The sequence below is a fragment of the Channa argus genome, chromosome 1, assembly GCF_033026475.1.
Source record: "Channa argus isolate prfri chromosome 1, Channa argus male v1.0, whole genome shotgun sequence".
Lineage (NCBI taxonomy): Eukaryota > Metazoa > Chordata > Actinopteri > Anabantiformes > Channidae > Channa > Channa argus.
The window spans coordinates 27,531,722-27,544,422 of record NC_090197.1 but is presented as its reverse complement, the minus strand read 5'-3'; the positions used below and the strand labels follow the sequence as shown (position 1 = coordinate 27,544,422).

The 12,701-nt window shown below is 39.5% G+C and overlaps 2 protein-coding genes across 2 annotated transcripts; both read right to left on the bottom strand.

Annotated features, from left to right (window-relative positions):
• Window positions 1–319: 319 nt before the first annotated feature.
• On the bottom strand, window positions 320–5,770 carry LOC137130580 (zinc finger protein 627-like). Its single transcript, XM_067510930.1, has 5 exons — window positions 5,554–5,770; window positions 4,625–4,778; window positions 3,467–3,525; window positions 3,328–3,388; window positions 320–3,200 (listed from the first exon to the last, which is right to left on the bottom strand). The coding sequence occupies exons 1-5, from the start codon at window positions 5,680–5,682 to the stop codon at window positions 2,023–2,025; spliced, it is 1,581 nt and encodes a 526-aa protein (XP_067367031.1). The 5' UTR covers window positions 5,683–5,770; the 3' UTR covers window positions 320–2,022.
• Window positions 5,771–6,485: 715 nt separating this feature from the next.
• On the bottom strand, window positions 6,486–11,990 carry vsx1 (visual system homeobox 1 homolog, chx10-like). The gene is made up of 5 exons (XM_067482000.1): window positions 11,533–11,990; window positions 10,839–10,914; window positions 9,860–9,983; window positions 9,162–9,342; window positions 6,486–7,841 (listed from the first exon to the last, which is right to left on the bottom strand). Exons 1-5 carry the CDS (start codon window positions 11,954–11,956, stop codon window positions 7,555–7,557), a joined length of 1,092 nt encoding a protein of 363 aa, XP_067338101.1. The 5' UTR covers window positions 11,957–11,990; the 3' UTR covers window positions 6,486–7,554.
• Window positions 11,991–12,701: the final 711 nt, after the last annotated feature.

The following is a 12,701-nucleotide window of genomic DNA, read 5'->3' as shown; positions in this document are numbered from 1 at the left end:
CTTTTTTAACTTTTCCATCCTCCCTCTTGCTGCTCACTTTTAACATCCAGTTTATGTTTATTTAACTTTGAAACTGTATCTGTACATTAGTTATTTTAGGGAGAAAAGCTGTGATAACACTTGTAGAAACTGTCCTACTCTACACTCCCACTGAAAACCAGCAGAGAAAACTTAAACTTTGGGGGATTTGTAAGGCATTTGTGAACATATTCACAGGGAAAAAAAGCTCAGTCATAATTTATTATATTTCATTATTCATCTGCATAGTAACTAAAGCGCTCAGATACATGTAGTAGATTGAGTAACTGTACTAAAGTACAATACATGAATAAATGTAGCAACTACCTGGTGTGAACTGTTGCCACCTTTGGGACAACACAGAAACTACAGACTGAGAGCTGAATCTGTACCACTTTAAAATTCACAATGTGTTTCGTGATTAAACTGAGCAGTAGCTAAACCATCAATAATCTTCAAGTCATTGATGGATCAATGAAAAGGCCCACGAGGTCACGGGCCTCTGTCCACAGTGAATGTAAGGGGGGTGGGGGAGGCTAATCCAATAGACCAGTAGGGACTGAAACATTGGAGCTGCTGCCTTATGTTCTCATTTTTATGTTTTCACTCCATGAGCGTGTTTGTTTTCAGGTTTTAACACTAAGTAGATTAATTTACTGCTGTATCAGATTAATTTGGATCTTTTCCTGAGTGTGTGTGCAAATGACGTTTGATCCTGCAGCTGGAATAAAAAATGTTATTTTCATTATAGTCATATTTTTTCTATATATCTTAAGTACTAATATTATATCATCATATTATCATTAATCTGTTTTTAATACTTTAATCATGTTGTATATCCACATAAACAGCAGAGTCAATAAAGAAACTTAACATCCAATCATCAGTGAACTTGAGTTTCTTTGACGCAGTATTTACGTAATATATACTCAACAGTCTAGAAGGAATACTGTACCTTTTTCCTGCACTCCATTTTTCTGATAGCCACAGTTACTGTTAATCTTATACAATTAAATAAATTAAATTAAATAAACAACAACAATAAATTACAATTAAATAAACAACTTGGTACAATTTAAATCCAAATAATTGGAGTTTTGGACAGAGCCAGAATTTATGCTACAATAGACTAAACATGTCTGTCATTCCTTTAAACAAAGTCTGATCCTGAGGCTTTGAATAGAGTTGTTTTGTCTTCGGGTTGTTGTTGGTGGTTTCCAGTCTAACCAGTGCAGCTGTGGTTTCGTCAGACTGTAATCTGCAAATAATAACATTAAGCAGGGCGCAGGTCAGATTAAAGGACGTATAGGACCGTTAATGCCACCTGTGTCTATACAATAGAATTAATCACTTTGTAACTGTTAATCTGAGAAGAAAACATCAAATAACAAAAGCATCTGATCCAAACACACAAACACCAGTTTATCCCACAAATAATATTTAGTTATCTGCTAAAAGAGCAGTCCACTGACTGGTCATTCTGCCTATTTTTTATAATCTTTTGGTTTGTTTAGGGGTGGGGGGTAAATCTACTTAATTTATTGGTTGCTGTTAGTTCTGCTTTTAGTCATTTTGCATCTTTTATAGAAAACACGAGTAAAGCATTTCAAGTTTGGTATTTAAATTAAATTAAAACTGTTTATTCAGTGGATAAACATTTGAATTTCATCTTTTAATAATTCATGTCTTCACACACATCTTTCAGTTTATCCTTCATTTGATTTTACTTTAGATCTTATATTCCAGCTCTGTCTCAGCTGTTTGTGTCTCTCTCCTGCTTCAAAATGACATGATCAAGCCCAGCCCCATTGTGGCCAGGCCTCCTGACCTGGCATCTGTTTATGACTTCCCTCATGCTTTGCTGTGTGAAAGGAGGAAACACGAAAGTGTGTTCAACATGTGACGGACCAAAGAGTCAAGGCTGTCAGAGCACCACATTATTGGCTGTCTACAAACGCTTGACCTCAGAATGAAGTCAGGTCTATATCAGAGATCAGAGGAGACTTAGTGCTGAGTCTGCTTTAGGTGAGCTTTGGTCTGCAGGTGAGCCTTGAGGAAGGTGAGGAGACGAAAGTGTTTCCCGCAGTCATGGCAGCTGTATGGTGTGGCTCCGCTGTGGATGCTGCGGTGCCTCATGAAACTGGTGGCCAGGTTAAATGTCTTGGAGCAGAGGGAACACTTGTACGGCTTCTCTCCAGTGTGGGTATACCTGTGGTCCCTGAGCAGTTCCTTCAGACGATAACTTTTGCCGCATATGTCGCAGTGGAATGGTTTCTCCCCAGTGTGGCTCCTCTGGTGGACTCTGAACTGTGAGAGGTTGGGGAACTTCTTACCACACACCTCGCAGGTGACAATGGAGTCTCTGGCCGGCAGCTCATTGACAGGGACCTCGTGTGAGTGTTTGCTGATGACATGGTTCTTCAGGCAGCGGTAGCTCTTGCCACAGATGGAGCACAGCTGCCGGTCTCCAGTGTGGATAACCTGGTGACTGCGCAGGTTGGCGGCCTGGGTGAAGCCCTTCCCGCAGGTGGAGCACTGATACGGTCGAACTTCTTGGTGTACCAGCTTGTGGCGCGTCAAGTGGCAAGCATGGTAGAAGCTCTTCCCACAGACGTCACAGATAAAGGTCTTCTCAAAGTGTGTCATCCTGTGAGTTTTAAGCACACTGATGCAGGAGTAGCCCTTCCCACAGATGTCACAGTGGCAGGTCTTTTCTCCTGTGTGCCGGGCTTTGATGTGAAGATCACGATGAGCTTTGTGGTTGAACCTTTTGGGGCAGTAGTCACAGGTGTATGGCAGCAGCCCGTGCTCTTTGCTCTCATGTTCTCGGAGCTTCAGGATGCCTGTAAACAGCTTCCCACACACTGAGCACACAGGGTGGGACTTCTTCTGGTGGTCACAGAGACGCTCAGGGGTTGGAAACAGCATCCTGCACTGTGTGCACTCATGGTGTGTTTCTGTCTCTGTAGTCACTGCCTTCTTCTTCCTCCTCCTCACCTTCCTGCTGCTGCTACGCCATTTCCTGCCAACAGCTGCACAGACTTCACCCTTTCTGTCAGAGGTAGTGCCAGCCAGTGGCAGTGACAGCCGAGCATATTCGTGGTCAGGGAAGTCTGTCTGAAGGGGAGGGGAAGAGAGGGAGGGTTCTCCCTCTGCATCTGAGTAGGCACTATTATTTTGACCTAAAACAAAAAACAGACTTGAGTCAAAGTTGATTTAATGGTGAAAGGACAGCAACACTGAGGACACAAACTGATGAGTGACTTTTGTTCATCATGATTAAGTGCAGTTCACACGTTTAAATCTCACCACTAGCATTAGCAGTGTTCTGAAGTGATACCAGCAGACAGTCTGAGTCAGCAGCAGAGCTCTGTAAGACAGAAAACTGTTATCAGTTGCTTCGGTATCTGCTCTCTTTCTCTGGCTTACTGTTGATTCACTCACTGACCCCATAAACCAGGATGTAGCTCTGTTCTGCGGGGAGGCGCTGACCTCCACCATTCTCGCCTGCAATACAGAAATCACAGTTACATCAAGTGAGCTGAGTCTGTCAGACTTATAATAAGTCTGATTTATAAAATGTTTTATTAACAATATTAACAGGTGAAAACTGACAAAGGGACCAAAAACTTTTACTTAAGGTTTCTAGATTTGAAAGGTTTGATTCAGATGACTTCTCTGACTATGACTTTCAGCTCAGGGTTGTGCTTATTAACCAATAAAACATTTTAGCACTAGCAGAGGAAGCTGAAAAACAACACTGAACATGAAGGAGAATCTTCCTCCACAGAGTGAACACAGTACATGATAACTGAGGAGATAACTGAGTTCAGATACATAGTTCTGAAAAACATTAACATTAACATAGGTAGTAGGGATGCGGTTGAGTACTGGCAACCCACTACAGCCTTTTGTAGCACAGCTGCTGCTCAGCTACAATGCAGGGATCCACACAGTGACTCTAGATGTTCCTTTAGTTACAAACAAAAGTGCAGGTTTTCAGTATTTTAGCAGAGAGAATGACTGAACTGAGGGGGCGTAGGTTAGTCTACGCTTGATCCCCGACGTTCCTAATTTTCTTAAATATATTGAAAAAGTGTAGTTTATGATAAAAGACAACAAAAGCCTGACTAGAATCTTACTAAAGAAATGTGAAATATAATGTCATGTCTTCAAAGAAGTCTCACATGACACTCAAGGTCATTGCTGTGGATGTGCAAATCCAATAAATACAACAAAACACTCATCAAGCTGTTTAGACTGGCTGGATATGTCAACCAGGTTATAAAACACACGCTTTTAAAGAATTTAATGCAACACTTTATCCAAATTTAAAACCTGCATTCATTTATTTCACTAAAAATGCAAAAATGAACTCAATGTCACTCTATTGATAAAGTTTTTAGTTAAACACAAAGACTGATACATTTCTGATGTCTGTTCATGTGGGCCTATATTGTACAAATACTCCATCACTGCTTTTTACATTAAGATTTGCCATTTTTAAACCAATGTGTGTTATAAATGAGCTCTATAAGTAAACTTGACTCTGAAACCAGCATTTTCTTCTGTCTCAAAGCGTCAGACTATGCAACTTCACGCTCACCTCCTGTCACCTGTTTGTTCATCAAACAATCACTGCCCTCGTAAGATTGAGGAGCATCTGTCTCCTCCTGATTTTCAGCAGCCAGCTCCACCATCTGCAGGATTTTCTCCACAGCTTCCAAACACATACTGTCCACCAGAGCACTGAGTCGCTCCTGAGAGAAGAAAAATACTGAGCCAAACCAAAACTATAATATACCTTCAGTTCATGTGCTTATGGGGAAAACACCAGATTAACTGTGGATCATGTAACTAATTCAAGAATGTCCCCAACATCAGGTCTCTGTCATCAGGTGTTAGTTTAAGATGATGAAAAATCTAAAACCTGCAAACTGAGAAGCTTGAGCTGAAATTATTTCAGGGAAAAATCAGCAGCCATTTCGAGAATTTATTTTTTCAGATATTTTGCAAATCAAAAATGGTGAAAATTTGACATGTCAAATAAGGACTTTATTATATAACATCTGAAGACATCACACAGACCTGTGGCCAGTTGAATTTTCACGACTCAAAAATCTCATGAACTAAGACCAAACACATGGTTGTCAGATATTAGTCATATCAGTACTGAAAGAAGGTTGCGGATTCCGACTTTCGATAAGGCGTAACCAGGAAACATTTGACCCAAGAAAATGATTAAGGATTTTTAAAGTAACTCACAGCGTGTGGTCACAAAATTACTTCATTCTGAATCTTTTTAAGTGTTGGTCCGTGTGTCATTAACTGAGAAATCATGCGTGTGATCCATGAAAATGCTTAAATTAGAAGATTATAAAATTTAGTTTATCGTGATAACTGCATACTCGAGGAAATTAAGATATTTAGGAATCACTGACTTGGCCACATTTTATAAAACGTCCTGTGGTTTCTGGACCCGAAAGAGTTAAAGTTTAGTTAGCTGTTAAGCTACTGTTAGCCATGAGCGCTTACCTCAGTTTGGAGATTTTGTTTATTTAAAGAAACTTTCTCCGCCGCCGTAAAAATCTCCGTCACCACCGCCTTAGCCAGATTGTTCACAATAAGCGTGACTTTATTTCTAAAAGTGATTAAATCGACCATACTGAAGAATTCCTGCACTACGCGGCCGCTTAGCTAAACGTTAGCAAACAAACCATTCCAACGGCTTTACGGGTGAGGAAGTGACGTAATTGACTAATCCACCGGCTTTCTGAAGAACTAAAAAACAAACGCATTAACCGGTTTATAAAAAACTAATTTCCCCAATTTAAGATATATTGTTTTATAAACTGTTGTTCTTGTCTTTTTTTTACTGTTTCTGATTATTAGTCCTTGTCATAGTATAATTTTTAAACAGAAAGGAAATTGTAATCGTGTCAAAAAAAACCATTAATTCATAGAGCTTACATTTAAGATCTAAAAAAAAGATGGATAATTGGAGAGATTTTGGTTTTTGATTTTTAATAAAAAAAATATTCATTTTGACAAATGTAGTACTGGATATAAATAGATTTATTCATAATTTGTGTATAATTTGTGTAAGCTGCAAAATGTGATGTGGTGTGAATACTCCCAGACTAGTCTGGCTAGTGCATTGCAAATGTTTGTGTTGTGTTAACAATGTAAAATAACAAAAAATAAAGTGCCAGTGATTCCAAAAATAATTAGTTTTTATTCACTATTTTGCTGTACATAAATAAGATAATAAACAGATTTCTTTTAAATTTGAAATTTAAATTACATTCATTTATTCACAGAGTCAGGCTGATCAGCGCTTGACAAACTATAAAACACACAACAAGAATAAAACATGAATAGTGTCTTAATTTCCAAAAACACAGATATAAAACATATTCTTATTACAATATAATAATAAACAGACACATTTTTATGAAAAATCCTTCTCAAACAATTCATTCATTTTTTAGAAAACACAGTTCTGGGTAGGATCATCAAGGATGCCTTGGCTCTTATGGTGGCAAATTTACAATATCATATAGTACTTTAGCACAGTATACATTTACTTCCTGGGATCTTAGAAAGCTGCCAGAGCTGGTCACTTTCAATAAGATTTCAATAAGGTAAGGTTCATGTTGGGAAGCCCTTAACAAGTGATAAGATCACCATTAACATGAGCCACAACATTCATAATATACATTTAATCAGATCTGTTTTTCTAAAATTATTCTGAGGACGACCCTGGTCCTCAGTTGTGGCTGATCGGTGTCATTGTAACATTTATTAGCTGCTAAATGTCAGACTGGCTGGATATTGCCCACAGTCAACATTTATTGGCACGCTAACATACCCGCAATTTAAATAAACAATAAACTTTACTATTGTAAAATGCTGTGCTTCAGCGAATATAATAATTTTAGCATATTTACATATCGTAGTACAACCAAAGAACATGGTAAACTGATGACTACATGATCCATTACTGAGCTTTGGAGTGCTGCTGGTGCATGTTTAGCTACATGCAAAATGCACAATCACAGTTAATCACTTAAAATAGTAATAAACATTTGTTAGTGTGACCAAATATTCTGATAATTAATTGAAAAGGCTCCACTGTATTATCCACTCATCAGTATTATGAGCATCATGACCTAATTTTTGTTAGTTTGTTGGAAACAAAGCAAGTGATGCTTCAGTGCAAATGTTAGCATGCTAACATCTTAGCATTCTAAAATAGTGGTTTGCTAATATTTCACTTTATATTAATAGCAAACAATATTAGTATGAAGAAATATTACCCAAATGCTGATATTTTCACATGCTAACATATTAGCACACTAAAGTGGTGGTAAGCTAATATTTCACTTTATATTAATAGTAAACAGCTGTGACTAAAAACTTTGCATAGTAACCAATGATGTAACAGCTGCTCACTCATTGGCTGAGCTCTCTTAAATAAGAACCAATCAGATCTCTGTGCTGCCACAACCCACATGTTTTTGACTTCTCTGACCTTTAGCTATGGTCACTCTGCCTCCGTGGCAAAGATTTTGAGCCTCCAGCCTCCTCCGCTTGCTGCTGCTGTTTGGAAGAGCTGGACAGATCGATGGCCATCTCTTCCATGTCCTCGTCCTCCTCCAGCAGCTCCTCATCCTCCTCCCCCTCGTCGTGGTCCACCTGTTGGACCTCGACGCTGCTGCTACGTCGTTCAGGGGCATCACAGAAGGAGTCAGAGTGGGTTGAGTCTGACTCTGGAGTGTTGGAGCACTTTTTGGCCATTTCAAGAGACTTCTTGTGCATTCCTGTGAGGACAGACACAGAGATACATTATTACACTGGTTAATGTTTTATAACATTTTTCTAATCATGAGTAGTTCTGACATCTTTTGACCTGAAATGACAACTTCTAACAATTAACATTTAACAATTCTAACACACTTTTAAACAAACAGAATATGAGTGTTTGCCATTTTTAATAATATAATAATAATTATTATTATAACATTTTATTTATAACTAGCACAAAGCTGTAGAGTATGTTAGGGGTACAAATGTATTAAAGAGAACTGGATACCAAATAATAAAACACCACCATTTTACCCAAATGTCCCACACTACAGTAATAAAGTAACCATATTGTGCTTAATAACTGTCCAAAAATGGCTCAAGTTCTAACAAAAATTACAGTTTTGAGAATCACAGTAAGTAGAGTTCAAGATACCGTTGATGTTACCTACACATATGCGTCCAAAATGGCGCCCTCACATAGCCAGCATTGATTCAGATCATTGGTTGTGTATGTTGACAGAAATTTACGATGCGTGTACAAATTATGTAATCTCACGTGTCACTGGTGGGGCATTATGAAAGGATCATGGCAGCAGCTGAAATCACACTGTTAATGGTTGAAAGTTTTCACTAAAGGTCCACATTTATATACCTGTCATTTATGTTGTTTCTGCTTTCTCTGCCGTGGCCTTTGTTTGTGTCATGAAAAAACAGATCTCAATAAGGAAAGAAATTCTGTTGTTGGTCAGGGATCATCAGACCCCCCTTTGTGGCTAATCTTTTAAATCCTCCACAATACACAAAGAAGTATGTGAACAATGATGCTGCTATTGTTTACTTGTAGACTTGGGTAAACCAAAAGTATGTTTTGAACCTGAGGGGCAGCTGCCACCCGTCGCCCCTTAGCAGAGTCACCCCTGCTTTCTTTCAAATGATCATCCAAGAGAAATGCTTTTTTCCTGGGGGTCAAACTGGGTTCACCAAATGTATCACACTGGCCAAAAGCATTTTCCTAAAGAAAATCGTCAGAAAAGGACTAATTATAACAGCAAATAGTTTTTTCAGAGCCCCAAAGCCTCAAACAAGTGACTTTTTATCATCAGTATCTGACCCAATATCATTCTGAAGGTCTAGAAGAGCATTACTCTGTTTTATCCCCTGGAAACATGTGGAACGTCTGAGGAACCTTCACAGGAAATTAGTAATTGCTGTTTTTTGACATTGGTGTTGTAGAGAAGGGAATTGTGATGCAGTGTGTGCTCAGTGTGTGTAAACCCTGTGTATTGATGCAGGGTGTGGTGCACATGCGTGGCACTGACGTGCATGCGGCTCACCGAGCAGCCAGGGGGCGCAGGATCCCATCATGCCATTCTTGGCGGAGTTGAGGATGGACTCTGGCAGTGGGATGGAGTGCCGCACCATCGCCCCGTACAGACCATACTCTGCCATGACGCTGCTGCGACCCCAGCACTTCTCACGCTTTCGCCACTTCGCCCGCCGATTCTGAAACCACACCTGGGGAAAAAGTTCAAGAGTAAAATAAGACTTTTAAACTGGAGTTCAGATTCTCGTTGCTGTCACCATCAGTACCCCTTTGACCCTCCTCTCTTCTGACCTGTTTTGTGGGATCCACAGGCCACCTGTCAAAAGGCTGAAAGGCTCTTTGTGTTTGTCCTTTATTTCTTTGTGTCTGGTTTTCATTCTTAGTTTTGTACCTTATGTCTTATAACTATTTTTAGTATTTCAGGTAATTTGTGATCCTTTTTAAATGGATTTAGTGTCTAAATTCAGTCCATTTGTGGTTGTTCTGTGTATCTCTGTGATCCATGTCCTCATTGTCACTTTGGTTTATTGCTGCTTGTTATTGTTCAACAGGCTGTTTTGTTTGCGGTCACTTGTTTTGTGCATCTTACATGGTTTCCATTGATTTTCAGTTACTTTATGTGTCTTTGTACTGATGTTGTGTCTATATTTATTGGTTTGGTCTGTCGGTAGTAATCCGTCTGTGTCTGTGTATGTGCTCATGCCTCACCTGTATCCTGTCCTCGGGCAGCTCTGTCTTCATTGCGAGCATCTCTCGGGCATAGACGTCAGGGTAGTGAGCTTCATTGAAAGCTTTCTCCAGCTCCTCCAGCTGGTGGGAGGTGAAGACCGTCCTGCAGCACAACACAGCATCACACACTGACAACCTGCACACAGCAGCTTGGAGCTGGAGCTTATTTATCTGGAGGAAGGAATACTCTGGTTGATTAGTGTAAGTACCTCTGCAGCATCACAAGTACTTTCACAGTCACAATTGTATTTGCATTTAAAATCCAATTTTTCTACTTTGTTTGTGTGTGTGTGTGTGTGTGTGTGTGTGTGTGTGTGTGTGTGTGTGTGTGTGTGTGTGTGTGTGTGTGTGTGTGTGTGCGTGTGTGTGTGTGTGCGTGTGTGTGTCTGAATGAGGAAAACTCATGTTTTGATATATTTAAAACTTTCTTAGTAGAGTAACACATTTTTACTTTGGCATCTAAAATATAAAGTGTTAAAAAACATTATTATATTTAGTAAAGCAGTGTTAGGACTGTTCATACCAGATGTTTATGAATTCATTAAAAGCTGTAAATTATTGTAACTATTAGAATTCTTTTTCATTTGTTTTATTATTTGGCGTATTTGGCTTCTTTCATCAAAATTAAAATTATGAAATTATTTTCATCCAATTTAAATCTGTTTAAAAACGTGTTTATATTTTACTCATATAGATTTAATTTTTATTTATTTGTTCTTATTATTTAAAATTTACCCTAAAAAAAAAAAGTACCCTAAATTTGTTTTCATATATTTCTTTATTTCAAGACAAAATAAATTTAATTATGAAAATGTCCCTGCAAACATTCTGCAGCTACTGAGTTTTCTATTCAATGTATCAGTTTTTATGTCATCAAACAGAAAACCCAAACCACTGTAAATTGTCCTTTATTGACTCGTTTACTATGAGGAATCCCAAAAAAGTACAAGTGTCTCACCTGTGTCTCCGTTTCTTTCTTTTCTGAGGGTTTCCAGGTGTTTTCGAGTCGTTCCGGTCAGACAAACATTCTTCATCTGGAGCACAAAGCGACAGAAACTCCCATTATTCTCATTAATCCACAGACATAATTTGTCTGCTGCTTTGGATAAATGCAAGCCTCAAAATTGTGGGGGATTTAACAGCGTGAAGTTAAAAATAAAAATGTGTTCATGAGTTCATCTCCAGCTCCTGACTATCAGATTTTAGTTTAATTATGAGAAGCGAAAAAACTGTTTATTTAATGCAAAGCGATTTGATGTGTGATGAACAGAGTTTCACCTCAGCAATAAACAAAGGAAACCCGAACCGAACCGAGCCGAACAAAAGAAAAGTTCACAGAAACATCAGAAGCAGTAAAACTCGATCACGCTGTTTGAAAACTGCATCTCAGTGAGACACCTGTACCGAACTAAGCCGAACGTTTCCAACAATAAGGAAAATACAAGGTCTGGATTTAAACCAGAACCGGAACAAACTAAAGCTAAAAAAAGGTAAAAAAAATTTTTTAAAGAGCTGCAAAATATGAATAAAGTAAGTATTAAAAATGTTATTTAATCGAAACTATTTATAGAAGATCGGTTTGTAAAAACCGGACTGGGCAGCAGTACATCACATGAACTTATTGAAAACCAAAAGGGACAATGGAGCCGTACCGGAGTAGGCGTCCCTCTGGGCCTCCAGGTTCTGCAGGTAGTGGCTGTCGGCCCGGGCTTGCAGGAGCGGCAGGTGTCCCGGCAGGAAGCAGGGCGCTCCGGCGGGTTGCTGGGCTGCCAGGCTGCACAGGAAGCCGAGTCCGAGCGGCAGCGACCCCCCCGGGAACGAGAACCCGCCGAGGCCGCCGCCCACTGACTGAGGCTCCGTCACGGGCCCGGAACTCGCTATGGACAGGCCCGAGCCCGGGGGGCCGCCAGACTGCTGCCGCGCCTGCAGGTCCGACTCCAGGCCCAGCAGGTCGGTGATGGCGAAGCCTTTAGAGCGGAACCCGGAGCCGTGCAGCCGGGACTTGTCAATCGCAAATCCCGGAGACAACATCTTGACTTTGGGCTTTTCTTCGGTGATCTCTTCCCGGCCCGTCATGGTTCCGATCTGGACTCTGAGGATGAGGAGAAAGATGAGGATGGACAGACCGGGAGGGTCCGGGTGGCTGGCTCCATTTATCGGGCTCCAGGATCACAGCAACGTCCAATCAGGAGTGAGCGACATGTGTGTGTGTGTGTGTATGTTTGTTTGTTTGTGGAGGGGGGGGTTCAATCACAGAGGATTAATTGCCACCAATTTTACTTCAATCCGATCAGGATTTTGTGAGGAGGAGGAGGAGGAGAGTTTTACATTTCTGTTGTTTATGTGTGTTTATATGTTCTTTATCACCACAGAGGTCATGACTTCCTGTTTCTGGTGGACAGAAAACCCGCCTTTTCACCGTCTTTCACCTGATTTTACCGTTTTCTTGTTGTTCTTTATCTGATTGGCTTAGGTTTGGTAAATAAAGCTGCAGCTGTTTTTCCTCTATTTTACTTATGATTTCTCACTTTCATAAAAAACGTAAATCAACTCCTGATTTTATTTTCCTGCTGCAGAACAAAAGCGAAATCAAAAGCTATTAATCATAATCATCTAAATGTTTTATTTATCAGTTTGTCCACACTGAACCTTAATTATAGAAAATAAAAAAAGTATTTTAAAAATTAACTGTATCTGTAAAATAAACTGGGTAAATGTAGAAATATGAAATTTAAACAGGTTTTTGTTATCAATTGTTAATATAGTTTTATTGTAGGCTACAGAAAACGGATTACTGACTGTTGTGTTTGTGTAAATTTAA

Coding starts and splice junctions, on each gene's coding strand:
- LOC137130580 (XM_067510930.1), bottom strand. CDS start 5,682: ATGGTCGATTTAATCACTTTTAGAAATAAAGTCACGCTTATTGTGAAC. Junction 3,526..4,624: donor GAACAAACAGGTGACAGGAG/GTGAGCGTGAAG, acceptor TCTGTATTGCAG/GCGAGAATGGTGGAGGTCAG. Junction 3,201..3,327: donor GAACACTGCTAATGCTAGTG/GTGAGATTTAAA, acceptor TTTTTGTTTTAG/GTCAAAATAATAGTGCCTAC.
- vsx1 (XM_067482000.1), bottom strand. CDS start 11,956: ATGACGGGCCGGGAAGAGATCACCGAAGAAAAGCCCAAAGTCAAGATG. Junction 9,343..9,859: donor TGCCCGAGGACAGGATACAG/GTGAGGCATGAG, acceptor CTTTTTCCCCAG/GTGTGGTTTCAGAATCGGCG. Junction 7,842..9,161: donor CTGCGCCCCCTGGCTGCTCG/GTGAGCCGCATG, acceptor CTGTCCTCACAG/GAATGCACAAGAAGTCTCTT.